At 45.1% G+C, this 22,420-nt stretch overlaps 2 protein-coding genes across 14 annotated transcripts in view; both read right to left on the reverse strand.

Moving 5' to 3' along the window:
• Window positions 1-22,420, reverse strand: part of mask (multiple ankyrin repeats single KH domain) — a 340,851-nt gene that overhangs the window by 153,533 nt on the left and 164,898 nt on the right. For all 13 annotated transcript variants that reach the window (XM_075880102.1, XM_075880101.1, XM_075880092.1 and 10 more), the window contains 2 exons: window positions 20,777-21,010; window positions 12,830-13,061 (listed from right to left, as the gene is read on the reverse strand). In XM_075880102.1, coding sequence (XP_075736217.1) covers window positions 12,830-13,061; window positions 20,777-21,010 — 466 coding nt within the window. The remainder of the gene's footprint in view (window positions 1-12,829; window positions 13,062-20,776; window positions 21,011-22,420) is intronic.
• Window positions 17,486-20,749, reverse strand: LOC142776439 (uncharacterized). The gene has a single exon (XM_075880103.1). The coding sequence runs from the start codon at window positions 19,573-19,575 to the stop codon at window positions 18,151-18,153; it is 1,425 nt and encodes a 474-aa protein (XP_075736218.1). The 5' UTR covers window positions 19,576-20,749; the 3' UTR covers window positions 17,486-18,150.

The raw sequence follows: 22,420 nt of genomic DNA on the forward strand, positions 1-22,420 counted from the left end.
TAAATGGCAGCTCAAGCAACTAAGCACTTGCCAGCTGTTGCAAAACATGGTGACTGACAATGCTGAAACAAATATTTCAAGACTTAGTCACCTGTGCATACCAAAGCCAGACTGCATTAGCCATGAGGATTGAATACATAAAGAGGGATCAGGTAATCTGGAATTTGCTCATGGCCTGTGTGGTGAGCTAGCAAAATTAAGGATAAAGATGTGCCAAATGTTGCCCCTTTTCACTAGATGCAAAACTCTGAAGGGGCCAACGGCAAATGTAGCATACAGTGAAACTTTGATGCAACGAAGTCGGTAAAAATGAGAATTCACTTGATATGTCAAGACTTTGGTCATTTGAAATTATACTTTTTATGTGAAGGAATTCTTTTTTACACAGGAAATTCTACAATTATGTTTGAATGATAGGGCATTGCTAAAGAAAAAACACTCACTTCAATAATGTAATAATTTTTTTCAACTAGAGAGCTTATCGTTACACCTCGATACTCTATTGCAAAGCTTGATTACATTGAGAATTTTTTGAAAAAAAAAAAAAAAATGCTATCATTATGCGAATATATACGGTAGGTGTTCTGTGGTCAGACTATGACGTTCGCCATACTTACAGCAACTGCCCAATTTCAACAGATAGTGGTGGTGGTGGTTGGGGTGAGAAGAGGAAAAGGCACCTAATTTCTGTAGCCCGGTAGGGAGCACAGCGCAGCTTCTCAACATATAAACATGGCATTGATTGCCAGCGAGCGCAATCAGCTGTCCTCCATCTTCCCAACAGTGACGTCATGGAGCTTCGACCAATTACAGCGGCGGCGAGACTTGCGATGGCGGACACGGCACCTGCTGCTTGTTTTCGGCAAAATTAAGTTATTTGCGTTGGTTTTTGCAAATTTTTTACTTGATTTTCTAGTTCGCCGCATGAAACTACATATCATGACACCATAATCTCGTTTAAAAAAAAAAAGTGTGTCCCTTTAAGCACAAAACATTGACCCGAATTATCACTGGACTGATTCCTGTCCTTCTCAACTTTACAAGGCAGCAGCCTCATAAAAAGCAATGCACACAAGCCTGCATTAATGAGCATGCACTCTACACGAACAGCATGAGCCAGATGGACCCCAATGTCGAAAAACCAAGAACATGAACAGGACTATTTCTTTAGTTGTGGAGGCAATTGGCTGCCACACCTCAGTCACTTAGGCTGTGCCTCTCCAGTCTTCTCACGTTGTACCAAACTATAGCCACATAGTAAACTTCTGGGAAAAAAAGCCTTGCACTGAAACTTAATTTTTATCAATCCATTAGCAATATTGAGTACCTCCTGCGCCATTTTACCCCTAAAGGCTAAAGAAACGATACCATGGCTGTTGCTCGGTGCAACTTATAAAGATTTTTGTTGAAATGTGGCAGGATGTAACAGGCTTCACCACTTGGCCCAATGGTGAAACATTGATGCAGCTATCACATCACTGTGTCAGGTGCTAAAAAATTGTACAATGCTGCCGCTGAAAACTCCAATTGCTGCGCAAGCTGAAGGAAAACAAGAAGGGAGACAGGAAAAAGTGCCGTATCCCTTCACGTTTTGTTTTCCTTCAGCTTGCGCAGCAAGTAGAGTTTTAAAGTATGAACAAACAAGTCTGCAAAGAAGTATTGTTCCTGCAAAAGATTTCACTCCTGCTCTATTAAATTTAATTGCACATACAGTCAAATCTCACTAGAACGAAATAGACGAGACACGCAAAAAAATTTGTCGTAGCGAAATTTGTTGCAGACTCAGAAATCCGATATCTGTTAAACGGAACTACTGCTTAAAAGGAACTATTACCTCTGCAATGCTTGGTTTCAGGATTGTAACAATGATATGTGGGGTTTAACGTCCCAAAACCACCATATGATTATGAGAGACACCAAAGTGGAGGGCTCCGAAAATTTAGACCACCTGGTGTTCTTTAACGTGCGCCCAAATTTGAACACACAGGCCTACAACATTTCCGCCTCCATCGGAAATGCAGCCGCTACAGCCAGGATTCGATCCCACGACCTGCAGGTCAGCAGCCGAGTACGTCAGCCACTAGACCACCGCAGCGGGGCGGTTTCGGGATTGTATTCTGCACCCGTGTTCACCTCTCAGTAAATAACTCCTGTTAATAGAACATATTTTCCGGTTCTTTCAAGTTCCATTTACTGACAGTCTACTGTATTTGGTAAGATTTTATGACAATCTCGTCTTTTGAGTCTACTGTATTTGGCGAAATTCTATGATAATCTTCTCGTTTGCTCCCAGAAAGTGCATGCATTGAACTCTCGCCAACTCTGACATACTTGGCCACACACCGAGTGAACATGTTTTTTTCGCGTATAAAAATATACAGTAAATTTGGAGCTGAAGTCCGTGTTCAGGTTTTACGAAAATTTCGGCGCTCCGGTTGGCTTCACGACGTGCCTCCATGATATTGCAAAGAAGGCACTTCGTGTCAATACGCGGGCGATTTTTTTTTCTTTCGCCTGTTATTTACAGATGCGGCAGCTGGGTTATAAGCAGTGGTGGGTTATACACGAGAAAATATGATATTCAAATGACCCTTGGAGTGTGCGGAGTGCGCCGCTGTGAACGAACGTGCCAAAGCTTCGCTAGAGGTGAACTGAAAACTGCGAACTGCAACTGAAAGTGCCAAAACTCCGCACTACCACATCAATAAGTGAACGACAGGAAAGTCGTAATGGTTCGTGCCATTTTACGGCTTTATTGCCTTCAATCTATGGCTGTGTTAGCTACACACATTCACAAAGTATTCCCTATTAATGAACGCAACGATAGCGACCACGGTTTTTTGCACAATGGTTGTGGCAAGTTCTGTTTTCAATCTGTGGGCGCTGCGCTGGCTGTGCACGTGCCTTCAGAACTTTGTCATTATCTTTGTTCGCATCAACGCGGTTTTGTCTGTAGCATCACGGCAAGCAGTATTGGGTCGAGTCGGCGCGCGTACTTTTGTGGTCGCCCATGATAGCCACGACCACATTCGTGTTAGCAGCGGTTGGGGCAGAATGTAGTTACGCTCGAACGGGGGCCCCGCCACGGTGGTCTAGTGGCTAAGGTACTCGGCTGCTGACCCGCAAGTCGCGGGTTCGAATCCCGGCTGTGGCGGCTGCATTTCCGATGGAGGCGGAAATGTTGTAGGCCCGTGTACTCAGATTCGGGTGCACGTTAAAGAACCCCAGGTGGTCAAAATTTCCGGAGCCCTCCACTACGGCGTCTCTCATAATCAAATGGTGGTTTTGGGACGTTAAACCCCACATATCAATCAATCAATCAACGCTTGAACGGGGTGCGTGCTAGCCTCGTGTTCGCCATCACAACGCCGTGGATGTCATTCGCGATCGCTCCGCTAGCGACGACGAGCGGTAATTTTGTTTCAAGCACAACGTAAAAACATGGCAGGAGTCCTTAAACAATTCTGCCGCGGCTCGCACGTGCAGAATACCCCCCGGGAGCATCATGGTCGTTGATTGACGTGTTGCCGAGCATCTCAATGGCGTAAAATTTACCGAAACGTCTGTGTAATGGCAGAAAACGGGTCTCCGATGAAAACACGGGTGTTGCGATGCAGCCACGCACTCTGGATGTCACGAACCAACGAGAAACGGCCAAGTTGGTAGCGAAATTTCATGAAAATTCTTGGCAAGTTCCTTTTCTCGAGGTAGTGGTAATTGCGAAAACTTCGTTGCCGTGGCAATATCCATAAAATATATTCGTCATGATGAGAAATTTTTCCCACTGTTTTCTATGGCCAGCTGGCGGGGAATCGAAAATTATTCATCGTAGGAGAAATTTTGATGTAACGGACATCGTTATAGTGGGATTCGATTGTATGACTGGGCAGTCATAAGCCAGCTTCTCATTTGCATGTAAAAAGATGGATATTATGAAATACAGTAAAATCTCATTAGAACAAACACCACATTAACGAACTTTTCAGATTAACGAACTTTTAAAAAATCCTGCACAGACTGATCAATGGTTAAATGTAAAATTATTTAACTACTACAGAACACCAAACTTTTCAGAATAACCAATGCTAATTTAGTTCAGCGTGATATTAACGCCCAAGTACTACAAATTCATGTTCTGAAATCCGTCACGACCACCGGAGCAATACTCAAGCAGACAACACAGCGAACGAACGCCTTGCTTCTCGAAAGACACACGACAGTGTGAAAGGGGGAAAAAACGAAAGGATGACTTTCTTTCTTTTTATTGAAACACCGACACTGCATGTTTACAAGCGCAGGGGCGAGGGAAACACTGGAGGGCAAAGTCAGCGAGGCAGAGTGGGAGTTGCGGAGCAGGAAGCATGGGTGTGGAAAACCTTTGAAAGCGAGAGAGCAAAAAACGAAACGCGATAAATTTTCTTTTTCAGCTCTTTCTTTTTTTTGGAAGAGGCGATGACAGCCGCGACACTTTGGGTTTTTCTTATCTTTGTCACATCTACCTGTGATTTAGGAGGCCTAAGGGGTATTAGGTGTTCTGCAAGTCGTGTTCACCTTTTCGATGATTACTTGTCGCGTCCGCAAAGCAAGTCGGTGTTCGCGCTGCGGTGCTACTACAATGAGTTCATCTCTGCTTGCGACAAAGAGGCGGAAGCAGTTTTCGCTAAGGAGAATGTGTATCATCTGGAGGTGTTCGCGCTGCAAAACTAATGCTGTATGCATAAAAAACAAGAATGAAAAAAAAAACACACACACTTGTTCAAGGAAACATGAATTTTTGGTGTTCTCTTGCGCATTTGTTTATTATCGTGAAAAGCGAGTTCAAGGACCCACCGTTGTGAAAGTAGGTCATTTTGGTCGTTGGAAAATAAGTATTTATGATTAATTTTTGGGCTTTCACTATACCAACCTTTCAAAATAACGAACAAATTGCAGCAGTCCCTTGATGTTCATTATACCAAGATTTTACTGCAGCTTTATTGGCTACCCCTTCAACTTCGTTGTTACAAGTTTAATGTGTAACAATTGAGCTCAGAAATCAGCAGTATCACTGTGTGCGCACGAGACTAATACCCTGGTCACACTGGCAAATTTAGTGTCATTAGGTGCTTTTAGCTTGTACGTATACTTTTTTTACATTACTGTTTTACCAGAAACCAGATGGAATCTGTACATGCATGGGCCTTTACGGAATGTAAAGTACTTGCCAAATAGACTTTATGTTTGCAGTCCCTTGTCGCAACTCCACCTTTGTTCGTGACTACTTGCGATATCCGCTTTGCAGAGACTCCAGCCGGCAAGTAAAAAAAGCCCAAGTGCAAGCACTAAATAGGACTATGCGGTGTCAGCCAGTTTAACAAAGTTAGAGTGACAGATTATTGCAGCCATAAATGTGGGAGGCCTGACGCCCCTGACAGACTGGATAGGTAGCACACTTAGCAGGGCCAACATGAACCAGGCAAGCACGAAATTGTTATTACGGCAGCATTGTACATTTTACTTCTGATGTAAATGCCTTGCAGCACTATAATTACGAATAAGTTGCCTATTAAACAACCTTTTCTTGCAAAAACAAATGTGTCCATACCTATGGTTGTGCGTAGCGTCACAAGATGTCAAGACCATCATAACCCCTTTACGATATTTAGGTATGGGGAGCTAAAAATGTGTGTTCCCTTAACATGGTCAACACAATCCTGTATTCCAGTAAGGTTAAAAAGTAGGAGTACATGAGCCCCTGTTTTAAGCAAGTGCACTTACGCCCCCAACTAGTCACTTTGGTGGTGCACTACTACATGAGAAAAAGAAGCGTACTTTGGAAATTATGGTAATGGCAATGGTTGCAGAAGTAGCATTGCGGATATTCGATATTCAAGGCACTGTAATGTGCTATAGCTACAAGCAGCATTTAAAATAAACTTTACGTACAAATACGGCGGGTGTGACCATTGTGACCGGCGGTTGGCCCCTGGTCGCCGTGGCTGTAAACTGCCAAGGAGCGAGAATATGTTTTTTTTTTTTTTTGCATGGCATTGTACGCTTTGAAGCCTAAAAAATATTGCTAATAATGAAAACGACAGTTTGAAAGACGTTATGAACTCAGTTTTTAATATTGGCCAATTTATTCTCGAGCCACTGCTACAGAAGATTTGCGTGAACAGTTTGGATTTGTTGGTACATGATGACAGAGTAACAGTACAAAATTAAGACACCGACAGAAGAGGAGAGACAAAAACTGAATTGTGTTCTGCCAACCTCTGTCCATGTCGTAATCTTACACTACCGTATATTCCACGCAAGCAACCCTCTAAAAAATTATTGGCAAAGTGGAGCAGAGGGGTTTCAAGGAACAGCATCCAAATTCAACATTGCAGTGCCAGTGTTCTCTAGAAAGGCATACATAGACTTCCCGAGACGTCTTGAGGCTCTCTTGTACACGGCATAGCGCACTGAAATGACAATCCACGAACACAAAGGCAATGCAATAGCTCTGAGCAACCAACGAAATATGTCGAAGACTTACTATTGCTAATTCATAAGCACCATTTTCGAATTTAGAATACAGATCTGGAAGGCCATGCTTTTATACTCATGCAAACCTGAAAATCATCTTGGGTGCAATGTGCAGAATTCAGATTACGTTCATTTATCCAGAAATGAAAAGCTATATCAATCAATTTTTGATGATAAATTTGGCCTGGAGGCGCTCGAAGATCAAGCGGCTAACCAGAATTGGATTAAACTCAAGCAGGCCAATTTTGCCTTGGTGCAGCGTGCAATCAAAATGCTGAGTGGGAGGGTTTTTCCCAAAAAACTATGGAAATTTGAAATTAGCACTGAAGTCGGAGGGGGATCTTGCTCAAAATTTCACAGAATCACTGTTCTCAGCGACATTTCGATTACAGACTTGCACATCAACTTTTGAAAAGTAAAAACAAAAGGCTACTGCACTGAAGGCTAATTTATTCGGTCAGCAAGTAACACTATAGCTGTGCGAATAGCAAAGTTTTGGGTGCAACGCAATTTCGAATAGTAAAGTTTGAGTGTGATACAAATAGAATAATTTTCGAATACTTCTCCCATCCTTTGGAGTGAAAGAACAAAATATAGGTTTGAGATAATCCAAGCACAATATGAATTATATTCTGAAAAATTGCACTGGCACCACCGAACGCTCCCATATTAGACTCACCGGAAAGAGTATTTCTCAGCGTTCAAATTTTCAATTTCAGTTAGGTCCTCTTTGAGAAACAGGGGTACAAAAAGCAAATGTTTGAACTTTGTTCTGAGGCCTCCAATAGGCCATGTCCATCTTTTTGCAACTGCACGTATTGCTATTGGTGCAATTTTCACTGTGGGAGAGCGTCGCCTACTGCTTGTGCAACATGAGGGCGTGGTCGACTATAATAGCTTTGCACTCGTTCCATTTGCGTGCATAGCTCAACAATGACTTAATTTGTGGGGGAGCACGTGCAACCAGCCACCCGCTCTCTTTTACGGCAGCGTGAAAGCCTAGTTGCGGGAACACCCCCCTGCAAGCCGAGGACATCAACGACCAAGGAGTAAACGTCTACCCTTGTTTTCTGTACTATCTCCTCGCGACATTTACACGCTATTCCTAACGCCTAGAAATAAAGTGTTGTTGACCAAGCCTGTTGCCTTATTTGCCCGAACCTGTGTAGCTGTAATGAGACTAGCTACGAATTTAATCGTGCACGGTACGACTGTGTGCGGCAGAAACATTAGTTAGGCTTCATCATCAGCCGTACATATGATGGGCCCCCTACAACATATAATTATGCTTTAGTTTGGTACCTGCTAAGAGAACTTCAATGAAGAGATTACAATAGCGCGCAAAGCTTGCCAGGAACATCACATACAAGTGTCCTAGTGGCGAGAGATTCTTTTTATTGGCGCTTCAGCCCTTGGGACATCCTGCAACAGTCTCTGAAAGACTGTCGAAGAATGGCTCTTCGTATTTCGATCGAGCTTGATTCAAATAATTTGAGACATCAGGCACCACATCCATGCACGCCAAGACTGAGCATACAGACTGGAATTGTGGCTAGGCCTTACTCTGCTCACAGCGCTAATGCAAGAGACAAATCCTACTTGGCAAACAAGGACATCGCACTAGCAGACATGCAAAAGCAAAGAAACTGCAACGTGCTTCGTTGCAAGCAACGAATCGTATTGCCTGCTGCCTCCTTGGAAGTGTCAGAGGGTATTTTACGTGTCGGCAACGCACCTACCGGACCGCTCGAAACCCCAGAGGAAGTAGCCAGCAGTGTCGCACGTCAGTGCCCCAAAACGCACAACGAAGCACGCTCCACGCCGATTATCCATTATTATGAACTACCGTATTTACCGTAATTACTCGAATCTAACGCACACCTTTTTTCCGGTTAAGCGAGTTCATAAATCGCATGCGCGTTAGAATCGAGTACGAACAAAAAAATTACGGTGAATCGATTGCCATCGGCAAATCCAAAATGGCCGCCCCCTATGTGCGTCGGCATGGCGCGTCGGCCATTTCTGCCTATGTGTTTCCCATGTGCGGCACTTCATACGTGTGCTGAGGAGTTCGTCATCTAGTAGTGCATTAGCATCGACGGCGTGAAAGGGCCGACTCCAAAAACTCGAGTGCACCACGATGCCGCTTTTAAAAGAAAAGTCATCGCGTGTGCAGAAACGGACGGAAACCGGGCCGCATCGCGGTCGTTCGGAGTTCCCGAAACGTGCGTGCGGGACCGGCGGAAACAAAAGCAGAAGATTGTCGACAGCAAAGCTTCACGCAAAGGCTTCAGTGGACCACAGCAGGGTCGGTTTCCGCAAATTGAAGAGCTGCTCGGCGAGCATGTGCTTGAGCAGCGAGCGGCACAGCGGCCCGTGACGACAGAACTGCTCCAAGTGCGGGCTATGCAATTAGTCTTAGAAAAAGGTCTAATGCGGAGCCAGTTTAAAGCGAGCAGGTGCTGGCTAACTAACTTTATGAAGAGAAAAGGCTTTTCCCTCCGAAGGGGAACATGCATATGCGAAAAGCTTTGCGGAGGAGTACGATGAAAAGCTTCACAGTTTTCAGAGGTTCGTCCTAAACTTGCGGCGCAACAACGGCTACCTGCTTGGGCAAATCGGGAATGCCGATCAGACGCCTCTTTACTTCAACATGCCTGGCACCACAACCGTCGAGAAGAAGGGGGCGAAGCACGTTCGCGTGCTGACATCGGTCCACGGTAAAACTACAGTGACGGCAATGCTCTGTTACACGTCAGATGGGCACAAGCTTCGCCCGTACCTCATATTTAAATGGAAGACGCTTTAAATCTTGTCTTGTGTTGAACCTCTGCTTTTATTGTTGAGGTAAGTTCTAATTAGTACTTCTTAAAGCTTGCTGTAAGTTGCTGGTTTGAGAATCCCAATTTGCGGCCACTTCGTTTTCTTTTTCGCTCTGCACGTTTTCGTGGAAAGTTTTCCCCGCGTAATTCTCGCACCCCCCAACTTTGCATCGGTTTTCCACCAAAAAAAGTGTGAGAATTATGCGAGTAAATAGGGTACTATATTTCCTTTGCGGAAGCTCAGATAGTAAAATTACGGTGTGAATCTAATTGAATAATATGCATTATTCAAAACTTATTCAAAAGGTTGAACCTTCACGCTGCCCTACTTTTAACACAGACCCCCCCCCCCCCCCCCCCACACACACACACACTTGAAACAGACTTTTTGAAGTTGACATTTTTTAAATCTGTGCCTATTTTTGCACCTATCTGAGAAGTTTCTAGCTTCTCGTGTCATTATTTCTGGCGCAAAATCAATTTAGAACATCCATGTGAGATGAACGTGAGCGCAAATTGACGCTAAAATCGCGCTTTTTTCGCGCCGAACTGTTGTCGTTGCACACGAGCTATCATGTTCATCTTGGTCTCGTTTGGAAGGGTTGTTCTTCATCTTCAATTTCCCGCCCCTGCTGGCTCGCCTTGCTCATTGGTTTTTCAGCAAAAACGCGTCATCGAGAAGTACTATAGCGCAATTCTATGGGCTGCTCAGGGCATGTGACAAAACCTAGGCATCCGATTGGCCAATTGGCGTTTCCGGCCTCTGCTTCACCATTGTGACGCGCACCGACATGCGCCATTTTGTCATGGTGCTGCTGACTGCCTGCAGCAGTAAAGACGTTCCGTGCCACAGTAATTTGTGAAGCGGGTGTGGCGATCGTTTGTTCGCTGTGAACTTCAGAAACAGCCCTCTATGGCTCAGGACAGAGAGCATAACGAACTCGCTGCGGTCAACGGCGGTCACCGAGTCACCGGTGTAGGCCTAACTCACGTACGAGCCCTCTGGTTGGCGACAATGTTACTGAGAGCGGCTGTGTTTTTTGCAGCCTCATCAGTTAGAGGACGGCAAGTAAAAAGCAGAGGTGAAGCTACAAGAGGTATCAATCTTTGTAGTGACGGAACGGAAACGCAGTCTTATCGCTAAACGCGCCGATGCCGCGGTTGCCGCCCCTGCCTGACAAAAGGACCTTGAACAGAGTGGAGTATGCTGCACGTCGACGAACAACAGAAAGTCAATCCGTCCGCGGTGAACGTGCTTGCCGCCTGCGCAATGGAGGCTACTGGCAACAGGTAGACTGCTTTTAATGACGTGTTCGCAACGTTGTCACAGTTTCCACTCGAAAATGCGGCAGTATTACGTGAAAAGGAAACTAACACCTCGACACTCAAGTAGTCTCGAAATTGATGGGCGAGGAAGCAAGTTTGGTTCGCAGCATTAACAAGTAACCCATTCTGCACAAGCCACAAAACATCGCCACGTTGTTCGACGAATTGCGGATGACGCGTGCACAGTCATTGCACATCGCCGTCAGTACCGGCACCGAACTGATAAGCGGCCTTGCGGCAAACGAGCACACAGCGAGAACTTGCTACACGACTTGAAGAAACTACACACTCGTGCAAACAATCAGTCCTATTACATTCGCGGTGCATATTAACTGACTAAAAGTATGTGTGCCATAATATGTCTCACTCAAAACGGCGAAATAAAGTTTCAGCAACATTTTTCTCGAAGCACAGATTTTGACCACTTGCTTTTGCACGTTCGGTAAAAGTGGACCTAGGACAGCTAGAGCTCTAATTCTTTTTGCACAGTGTAGCTAAACGTGCATAAAAAACAATGCTAAGAGCAGATTTTTAATGGTCAATTTCATTTTTTTTATTTAATATAAAAAGTGTTTTTGGTTACATGCAACAAACTTTATTGTGTTGTAAATCCGAAAGTACTCGTTCAATTTTCAATCAGCTTGCAGAGTTACACTTCTTAGCCTTTCTAGTATCTATATATGTGTATTTAATGACTATGCAATTTTAGGTACATTCATTTTTACGGTTGAAAATGTTAGAGTTCTGTTTTCTTGTTTTTTATCAAAATGGCAATTTTGTACACACTGCATGAAAATTACTGCAATATATTGGAACTATTAGAGATTGCAGAATAATTTTTTTGCAGAATGAAGCTATATGTTTGGAGCACACAACACAGGAAGCAATTTTGATTTCTCTTGATGCAAGCTTTTTAAATTGGTCTTTTGAGTGACCACACAATGCCCACATTCAGTGCTATGAAGTTTAGTGTACTGTAAAGTAAAAAATAATGACCCCATCAAAAATGTGCTCCCTATGTTGTGTGGCTTGTGCTTTCTATTGTTGATCCCTATGCTGATTGATTAAACCTTTATTTTGGTCCTGAGAAGACGCAGGGGAGACCCCGGGCTAGCCGGCTAATCCCACGTAGGGACCGTCAAGCCGAGTTTGGCGGCCCGTTCACGGGCACTCTGAATGGCCAGGGTTTGATAGTTAAGTTCGGGGCTGCGTAAGAGCGCAGCTCACCTGTCCTCGCTGAGAGTGGAGCCGATTGCTTCACATTCTTACAACACATGGTTGAATGTTGCTAACAGTCCACAGGCGGGGAAATCCGCACTTGGATACCGTTCAGAATATATATCATGAAGAACCGCAGGGTTAGGATACGCACTGGTTCGCAATAGTCCAAGGGTAACTGCCTGCGCCCTGCACAAGGCAGGGTGTGGGAGGGAGAATACCCTTCTTGACAGATAGAAGTGCCTTGTTATTTCGTTGAACGTAAGTAAGGGTTCCCAGCGAGGCAGAGGGACTGCGGAGGCGGTGCGATCAGTGAGTCCTCGCTATTTGTAGATTTCGAACTGGTGACTATTTTTTTATTGTAGTAGGAACAATAAATGTTGTTATCTTAATTAAATATAAAAATAATGAACCTACAGAAAAAATAACTACATATTTAGAATCGGAAGAACAAACTGAGTAAGCATGCCAACGTTTGTCACATTTGGTTGAAAAATAAATGAGAAAACCCTAAGACCCATGTCCCCCTTAATGAAGCAAAGAAGAGTCAAGGAGCAACAAAAACCAGCAAAATCAAGAAATCCTGAATCTTTGATAATACAATGACGAAGGAAAGCAATTGCTATATGCGACACAGAGAGAGAGAATGGCAACAAATGCAGGGGCCAGGCAGGGTCTTTTCATGCAAGAAGTTTCACGAAAGTGCGCCATGCATCACATCATAAATCATAACGCAACTACAAGACAAGTGATTACAGTGTGTAGTTACTTGCAAGCATAAAAGAGGCCACAATACATCAGGCTGTTTGAAAGCCCTCTCGGGGATTAACCTCAACTGTGTTTTAGGCACTGAATGTAAAATCATTATGCATTAACTGTATGTATATGCGCAATACAGTGCTATACTTTTCAATAGAATTTTCAAGGAAATCTTGCAACAGGGACTCACTCACCAGTGACAATCTCACCCAAAGCCTCGTGTAGCGTGCGTGCAGGAGCGGCAACCATTAGTCCCTCAGCCTGTGGAGGTGTTGCCCCAAAGGAACTCAGAAGGGAGGCCCCACCACAGGTGCTTGCCACGGCTGCCGCCGCTCCTGCTGCTGCCGCACACACCATACCACTGCAAGCATCCTTGACACATGGCACGGCTCCGGGTAACTGCGGCTTACCACCACTTGCCTTTGCCTGGAGAAAACAAATTACGACCATGACCATTTTGAAGGTGCCCTGAAACATTTGTTCAGGTAACTATATAACGGATTCACTAAAATAGCTTACGACCTCACGATTTCAACACCACAAAATTTTAAGAGTCCGTCCAGTATGAGCGGAGATACAATGTCTTGTCACAGGCTGCAACCACATTCTTCCTTCTCTCGTCCCGACAAAGGCGCTGGAAGCTAAGCAAAGAGGGATGGGCATGGGCAAAAAAAATACGTCACAAGCGCCCCGTGACCTTGAGCGCTTTCTTCCTTTTCTTCAAATGTGCGGCTTTTCCAGTGCAATTGCGCGCACACGTGAACAAGTTGCAGCGATCTCTGTAACGACCCAGGGTGCCATATTCAAATCAGCCAATGGCTGATAGATGGGCTTTTTAAGAGTAATTTTTGAGCGTCTTTTGTTATTTGTTGAGAAAAGAGAAAGCAATTTTTAACCGACTTTGATAATTTGTGAATTCCAGGCCGCGTGCTGCACTGTAATATTTGGCTCGCATGTTGCTGTAGCCTCTACTACCGATTGGCAGCGTTTTCTGACCATGCTCAAAAAGTGCTGCAGAGCCCCTTTAATTAGGACTAGTATATAATTTCCAATGAATGAGCCCAGACGTTATGACTACACTGCCTTCTGTACAAGAAAATGGGAGGTTTACAGGTTTACCTGCAAACCTGCCATTTCACTTCCTCTATGCACCTATTCCCACTGACAATTTCAAATTTGAATTTCCCATATTTGATAGATGGTCTATAAAGGAATCACCTTTCAGCGGGTAAAAATAACTCTGCTATAACTCTTCTGCTAGTCTGTTTTGTTTTCCTGCAGCACGGCATTTTTATAGTTCCCTCGAAGTCTGCCAATGCAGTTCACAATAAGGCTTCAATGCAAAGTGCTGTGCCTTCTTGAAGATCATGCATTTCTACAGATCTCAATGCATCTGCAGATGAAATTTAGAACTGGTAGCACAAATAATCCACAAAAAAACCTAGGTTTGGCAGATTTCTGTAGCACAGACAGCGCAACAAACTAGCCCAAACCATAAACACATACTCTCTGGTAGGTTTTGTTTCACTCTCCAGATCGTTTCCCTGCTGCAAGACTTCTCCTCTAAGACCTCCAGTGGGTTCTAAGATCGAAATCGTCATCTGCCATATTGGCAGCACTTGCAGATTACCTACTGCATGGGGTGTTTAGTTTCTCATGACAAGCTCACCTGCAGTCAACATGTCCACCGTACCATCGAAAATACTCTGCAGTACCATCACTGAACATCAAAGGTTGAAAATTAGCTATGTATTGAACGAATTTGTTTTATAAGTTGTGCATTCTACATTTTTTTATGTTTAATAACTTTAAATCATTTTGATGCTTCACTATGTCCTGCAGCAGCTTCCAGATACTGTAAAAATTTGAGCAAGCCCCCCCCCCCCCCCCCCCCCCCAACGAAGTCAAAATTTTCGTCAAAGTGGTGGTGGTGGGGGGCAGGAATATCTCGGAACGGCACCAAAAAGGAAAACAACAACGTAATGTGCATGGATTACAATTTTATAACAGTTAACTTTATTTAGGCCCAAGATTTCTAAGTTGCAAACTTTCATTCAGATAGGAAAACTAAGGAACAGTAACAATGCATCGCCTTGTTGCTTTTTGTCAATTTTCATATCAATATCTACTAGCTCCTGCTGCTTGGTCTTGGCAGTCTTCCTAAGGTTGTTTAAATTGATGAAGCACGTCAGGCCGCTGATTGTCTCCGCCTTTCCTGCTTACACGTAGGCCGCTGATTGTCTCCGCCTTTCCTGCTTACGAGTCTGCTGTAGCTGTTAATTCCTTATCAGCAGCTTCTAGTTTCTTTTCCTTTTTTTTTTTTAGAACATTTCGACCTCTTCCACAATACAACATTTATTTTTCCGTTTCATCCTCCTGCTCCTGCCTTTTCTAGTTTCCAGAAATGCTCGATTTCGGTTCCGTGCAGAACCTACTGATGTTCTCAATTCTTTTGTAATGGGCACATTGCACACGCCACCTGCTACGTTTAAGGGTTCACAAATAATACGCTGTGAAATGTGTGACAATGTTCATTAAAATAAAAGAAAATTCGAGGATTTGCTAGAATTCCAGACCTTTCAAGGCCTTGAAAACAAACTTTTCAAATTAAATGTTATTCAAGAATTTCAAGGACCCGCATGAACCTTGTAAGTCGGTGCAGTAATGATGCTAAAAGCCACCAGGAGTGTAATTGTCATCACTGTTTTTAGTGCGCTTTCTTTTCATTGTCCACCTGAAGTTTCCAGCGTTTCTATAGTTTATATCGGCATACTGTGTTTTGACGTTGCTCACACAGTCAATAACACGTGGCAGCCTCCTGTGAGGCATAATTAATTCTCAATTTCAGGTACCGTATTTACTCGATTCTACCGCGCCCTCGATTGTAACGCGCACCCGGTTTCCACGACGAAAAAAAGAAAGTAAGACATCGATTGCAACACGCACCCATTTTTCTTGTTGGCCCGCACGATCCCACCACTCTGGAAAACGACTCCTTTCGCGAGCGTCTTCCATTTAAATATGAGGTACGGGAGAAGCTTGGGCCTATCTGACGTGCAACGGAGCATTGCCGTCACTCTTGTTTTACCGTGGCCCGATGTCAGCACGCGAACTTGCTTCGCCCCCTTCTTCTCGACGGTTGTGCTGCCAGGCATGTCGAAGTAAAGAGGCGTCTGATGGCATTCCCGATTTGCCCAAGCAGGTAGTCGTTGTTGCGCCGCAAGTTTAGGACGAACCTCTGAAAACCGTGAAGCTTTTCATCGTACACCTCCGCAAAACTTTTCGCACATGCATGTTCCCCTTCGGAGGGAAACGCCTTTCCTCTTCATAAAGTTAGTTAGCCAGCACCTGCTCGCTTTAAACGGGCTCCGCATTAGACCTTTTTCTAAGACTAACTGCATAGCCCGCACTTGGAGCAGTTCTGCCGTCACGGGCCGCTGTGCTGCTCGCTGCTAAAGCACGTACTCGCCGAGCAGCTCTTTAATTTGCGGAAACCGACCCTGCTGTGGTCCACTGAAGCCTTTGCGTAAAGCTTTGCTGTAGAAAATCTTCTGCTTTTGTTTCCGCCGGTCCCGCACGCACGTTTCGGGAACTCCGAACGACCGCGATGCGGCCCGATTTCCGTCCGTTTCTGCACACGCGATGACTTTTCTTTTAAAAGCGGCATCGTGGTGCACTCGAGTTTTTGGAGTCGGCCATTCCACGCCGTCGATGCTAATGCACTACTAGATGACGAACTCCTCAGCACACGTACGAAGTGCCGCACATGAGAAACACATAGGCAGAAATGGACGACGCGCCATGTCGACGCACGTAGGGGGCGGCCATTTTAGATTTGCCGATGGCAATAGATTGGCCGTAATTTTTTTGTTCGTACTCGATTCTAACGCGCATGCGATTTATGAACTCGCTTAACCGGAAAAAAGGTGCGCGTTAAATTCGAGTAATTACGGTAAGTCTTTGTGGGCACACCCCCCCCCCCCCATGCCCCTCCGTGAAATATTCAGGGTGGAAAAAATGTCATTCAATGCAGTTTGTTTCCGGTGCTCACTGCCGCATCTACCAATAACATGATCTCGATAGGGCCGCGCACTGCATCCCCCCCTACTTTTGGCAAGCTCCATACAGTTTTCAGTTCTCCGCAATCATCCCACATCAGCAGAAGTTTCGTGGCAGTGCCATATTACCGATCTTCCTTGGAAATACTGGCAGGCCCACCACACACCCACACTTCATAAACTGAAACAGTTCATTCACCATCGCTAACCTTACTAGTGTAAATGGTGTTCCAGTCGTCAGGGCTGCTGCCAAGCCTCTTAAAAAAGACCACTTGCTTCGTGTGGCTGACATTGACGAATGGTGCCCTGAATGTCACTCGCACGACACGCGAGGGCCAAGTTTTCAGCGTCAGAAACCAGGTTAGCAGGGTGTCTAGCAAATTATTATTTTAAGATTCCCTGACTTTTCCAGGTTTTCCCTGACAATTTCAAGTGAAATTCCCTGACCTCTGCATAGGCGGCAATACATGTAAGATCATTAGTGCAGACGACAAAACATTGTTTTATTTAGAGCGCAAACAAATAATTCACCGCAAATTGTAGTCGCTGACTAGAGTATTATTGCACAAAGTCTATGCAAACACACATCGATTTCTGCTGTTTGTGTCAGCCACTGCACAAGAGTTCTTGAAGCACTCATCTGTTACTTCTTAAGAGCATCTATTTTTCCTTGCAGGAGACTAGCTTCCGTAAGCGAGTCACTAAGCAGCCTTCGCTTCTTCCAGTTCTTTGACAAGAGCAGCCCCTCTTTTTTTGTTCTTCTGAACACCTGACTCCACTCATCTTTCTGCCTTCTTTTTCTGCAGTTCCTCTCTGAAGACGCTGTAGGAATTCCGAACCATCTGCAGCATCTTGTCAGTAATTAGAACTTTTTCCACGCCGCTTGCCGCCAACACGGCATCATGCACCAGTGGTTGTGCTATCAGCGAGTCTTCTTTCAAGTTTTCGACGAGGCATTCTTTGTTGACCGAGAAGCCTCTTTCTACGGCAGCGTTGCCGTGAGACAAACACAGGATGATCTTGATAAAAGACAGCAGCTCTTTGTAATCATGTGAGCAGAGATCTGGCCACAGAATGTCCTGCCTCTGCTCTTTACTGTCAAAATTTTTCAATTTTTCTTGGTTGAGGCTCAATGAACAGACCTCTATGTAAGAACGATGGGCCCGCTCTGCTTGCAGACCAGTCATCCACTGCTGCTTTGACAGCACTTCAAGTGCCAGGGTCAATCGTTTTGGGCCAGCCTCCGGAGACAATGCTAATGTGGGGTCCAAACAGCTGGCACCCCTTGTTAGCTTGTACTTCAATGGTGACCTCTCCACCACCTTCTGACAGCACGCTTTAACAAAGGACAGTCTTTCTTGAATTGGTGCAAAGTAAGCTGTGGCATTTTGGGCACCTTGCGGAGCTCATTCTTCACAGCGAACCCAATGTCGAAGGTAGGTACGGGAATACAGTTCTCAAGCTTCTCTAAGTGAGTAGAGCAACTTCGCGGGTGTGTCTGCAGCAACATGCACTTCCTTCTTGACAATCCTTGAAAGCAGTGACCGCAGTATATTGTGCAGTGCAGTTGAAATAAAGGGCACCATTGGACTGTCAGTCTGAAATTCTGCCAAAAATGGCTCCAGTTCCTCACAAATTGACAGCATGAAGGCCAGTTTTACTGGCAACAGCTGATCCCTCACTGCGTTCGCAACAGCACTGTAGCTAGAGCATGTAGGCTGCTTCTTTGCCTTCACAGAGCCCTCCACAAACTTCAGCAGGTTAGGAAGAAGTTCTAACGCCCTGATGATTACCTTCCCATTTTCGAGCCACCTGACAGCACAGAATTTGAGGGGAAATAGTGCACTTCCTGTAAAGGTGACGTAGTCAGCACGACGTGCAGGCACAAATTTGAACAAGTTGTAGCTGCTGCGAAAAAAGCTTATCACATCCCAGCCAGTTGCAGCATGACCTGCCTTGTATGCTCCACTCATTACGTGCAGCCCGCAACTTCCAATATCTAGGATATTGTGACTCTCATCCAACTCCTTGAGTTCCTCCTTCAGTGACCTCAGGAACTTCATGTTCACAATCGGCCCATCCATTGAAACTTGTAGCATCTTGGCTTGCTTGAGCTCTTCTGTGGCCTTCCTGAATGCAGATGCCAGGTCCTCCGCACACGTGTGCCCCAAGAAGCATGAAGTTAGGTACTGTGTTTTCACAGTGCCATCAGTAGTGTCATCCCAATATCGGACGAGCACATCCATCTGTTGCTTCTGGGTCACTTTGTTCAGCGACTCGTCAAATGAAACAACTAAGAACGGCACACCGGCAAGGCTTGATAGAAGATTCTTACGAAAGTAAGGCGCAATACCGTGGCAAATCGTATACCCTACCTTGTCCTTCCCTAGATGAAGTTTTTCAGCGACTTCACATCCCGGAAACATGAGAGGGAAGAGCGAGGCCGACGCCGCTGTTGACCGAAAAGATCCGTGAGTCGCTACCGCGTTTAAGCACCACATTATTTCGGCCTTTGTCACAGCGCTCTTCAGAAGAAAGCCGCTCATTGATGTCTTCGCACTTGTGGTGGGGGCAGGCTCCTCGGGCGTGACTGTCCGGTCTTCGCTACATTTGGCCGAAACGTTCGTCGCTGGCGTAAAAAAGGACAACATACCAGTTTGCGAGGCACTCGACCGACACTTCAAACCAGCAAGATGCTTCTTGCTGGACGCGTGACTGGAAACTGCAGTTCCTCCCATGTTGCTTAAAGAAAACGTTTTGCAGCACAGTGTGCAATGAGCACTGTGAGGATCATTCTGCACGGGCTTAATCCAGCTTGCATATTCCGAAACGTTCGAGTTCGTCCAGTCCAAATTAAAGGAGCACTTTCTCGCCGCCCACATCGTCAGTGAGAAGGCTTCTCCTCAGAAAAAAAAACGATGAAAACACACCACCACGAGAAGGTTCCGTCGTTCAAAACATGGCGGACAGAAGAGGTGGTCCAAAACAACAATACTGTATACCCAGCATGCCCAGCGCACACTGCTCAAGGTTGCCAGGCCAAGGAGAAAAAAAGGCCAAACTTGTCAACCTTGGCACTACTGCCCCACTGGCTTGGATTGGATCTGTCCCCGTTGGCTGTTTGCGCCAATTACGGTGAGCTGAGTGCACGCTCCGCGCCGGGGAACAAGTCGCGAGTCATTTTCCCTGACTGGGTTCTCTTTTTGGCAACATTCCCTGACGATTCCCTGATTTTTCCCGGCGTGTATCATTTCCCTGACAATTCCCGGTTTTCCCGGTTGCTAGACACCCTGGGTTAGTGTCAAGGCATAAAGCTTGCATGTGATCACTGGCCCCCGTTATCGCGCCCACGGTGACGGGTGCCGCGTTCGTGGTAGTGTTAGCACAGCCAGCTTTTCTGGTGTACTCAGCGGCAGAGGGTCTCGCTAAGGAGCCGCTGCGCTCTCTCGGACGGCGTTTTCGCATCTTCCCGAACGCAGCAGCAGTACGGAACTTTCGATGACTGCCTGCCATCGCACCGATGGCAAAGCTGTTGCTTAGACCTCTTTGCTAAATTGCGGATTACTCGCCACTGTGTAGCAGAAGTATCTCTTGGAATCCAATAAGGCACCCGGAACTACCCCACGTGATAGAAACGCACCAATGTTGTGAGAGTAATAGGTTTTTTTTTTTATGCGCGATGACTGTGTTGTTGCTAGACGAAAAGCATTCTGCTCAAAACAGACAAAAAAAAAAAGGATTCATCTTTCTAATGAGACCAAAATGAACGCGCTACTTGGCATAGTTCTCAGGTACCGTGGCATCGAATATGACCATTTTTGAGGTCTTGTGGTTTCACGAGCAGAAATGGCTGACCTTGAGACCAAATAAGACAACAAATACGCATTACGTGGCTACAGTATTTTAAGAACAGCTTTTTCTCAGATTCTATAGATCATTAAAAAAAACACTTAAAAAGAATCAATTCTTCATTTTGGGGGGAAATTTTTTAGCCTCCCAGACTCTCATCTCCTCTTAACAAAAAAAAAAAAAATCGAACCACCCAAAAAGAGCTACTTTCCCTCAAAGTAGTGCATCACTTGCCTTGTCAAGATGCCTCTTGGCAGCAGCAGGTAGTAGTGTAGGCTGTGTAGCAGATGAGGAGGAGGGCAGGGCAGTTATCTCTGCACCAGTCGAGGATGGGGGCACGACCGCTGAAGAGGAGGAGAGGGCAGTGTTGCGCAGGTTCAGCTCTTCCACCACATCTTCAGTCGATGCAGCCGCAGCCAGGTGCTGGTGGTGTTGGGCAGACAGCACGATCTGGGCATGAGCCTTTTCCTGCACGCACGGCCCACACGGACAACAGACATGCAGCCCACTGCTGATCTCCACCCCATTATGACCCATCCCAGGAAAGGGCATAGAGCCTACCTTTGCACACACACCTATGTTGTGCACGAAAAAACTATATGTATATATATATATATATATATATATAAAGAAAAAGCTTGCAAGGTCACGCCTTCTCTGAGTAGCAACTAAGATTTTATCGAAAGTCAGTTATCAGCAAAATGAGACCAAACGATTCAGCACATATGTGAATTTCGGCACGAGTGAGCAAAGTAAACAAACTTTGACATCTTGCAGATTCCAAAATCTGCAGTAAAATGGTTGCTATTAACTAGTAGCGCCTGCAAGCTATCACAAGCAAGCTAAAAAAGTAACTTGGTTGCCAATACACCATCACTTCTAAGCACCAGTGCAATTTAGTGTACGCTATCTATGCTAGAAGATTCAGAATACACTGCACTGTACAGTGTCTTTCACACGTTTGTTTAGTGCTGAATCGGTTAGGTCAGGCAAATAATTTATCCTATGCATATAAAGCACAAGGAAATTCACACACATACAGAGAAAACGAACAAGGATGGGAAAAAAGAACATTTACCACATCTAAGTACAAAAGGCATAATTTACAGAACTGCAAACAGCAACAAGACAACAAGCATACATATCATAAGTCACACAAAATACACATATCTTGGAACTGGCTGCTCGTAACGCATGACACTGCCTGTAGCAGTGCTTAAATAAAAACGCTGCTGTCTGGTAGTTTACTCAAAACCGTGCACTAGCTTGCACCTTTCCCACACGGATGAGGTTAATGGCATTAAGTGTTGAACTACCTCAAGTGCATGCTTTGTGGAGCCAATGCCATATACCCAGTTTAATTTTGATATGCTAACACAACAGCAGAAAGCTATACCTAGATGCGGAAAGTGTAGGCCTGTGCAAGAATTTTGCCAATGTTTTGGGTGCTCTACAAGCTTGAAACCTTCTAGTATCCATAAATCCATGAGCCAGTAAAATAACATGCGCTAATTTAGAAAACCTGTAAGCATGCATGGAGCAGTGCTTAAATAAAAAACATGCAGTTTGGTAGTTTACTCAGGACCATGCACTAGCATGCACCTTTCCCACACGGATATGGTTAATGGCATTAAATGTTGAAGTACCTCAAGTGCATGCTTTATGGAGCCAATGCTGTTTGTCCAGATTAATTTCAATATGCCAGTGCAACGGCAGAAAGCTGTACCTAAATGGGAAAAGTGTGGGTCCGAGCTAGCATTTTGCCAATATTTAGGGTGCTCTACAAGCTTGAAATGTGCCAGTATCCAAAAAACCACGAGCCAGTAAAATAACATTCACTAATCTGGAGGATTTGTAAGCATGCTTTACACACAAGAC

This window comes from Rhipicephalus microplus, chromosome X, assembly GCF_043290135.1.
Source record: "Rhipicephalus microplus isolate Deutch F79 chromosome X, USDA_Rmic, whole genome shotgun sequence".
Taxonomy (NCBI): domain Eukaryota; kingdom Metazoa; phylum Arthropoda; class Arachnida; order Ixodida; family Ixodidae; genus Rhipicephalus; species Rhipicephalus microplus.

Excerpts from the sequence above, each read along its gene's own strand:
- LOC142776439 (XM_075880103.1), bottom strand. The coding sequence starts at position 19,575 with ATGTGGGCGGCGAGAAAGTGCTCCTTTAATTTGGACTGGACGAACTCG.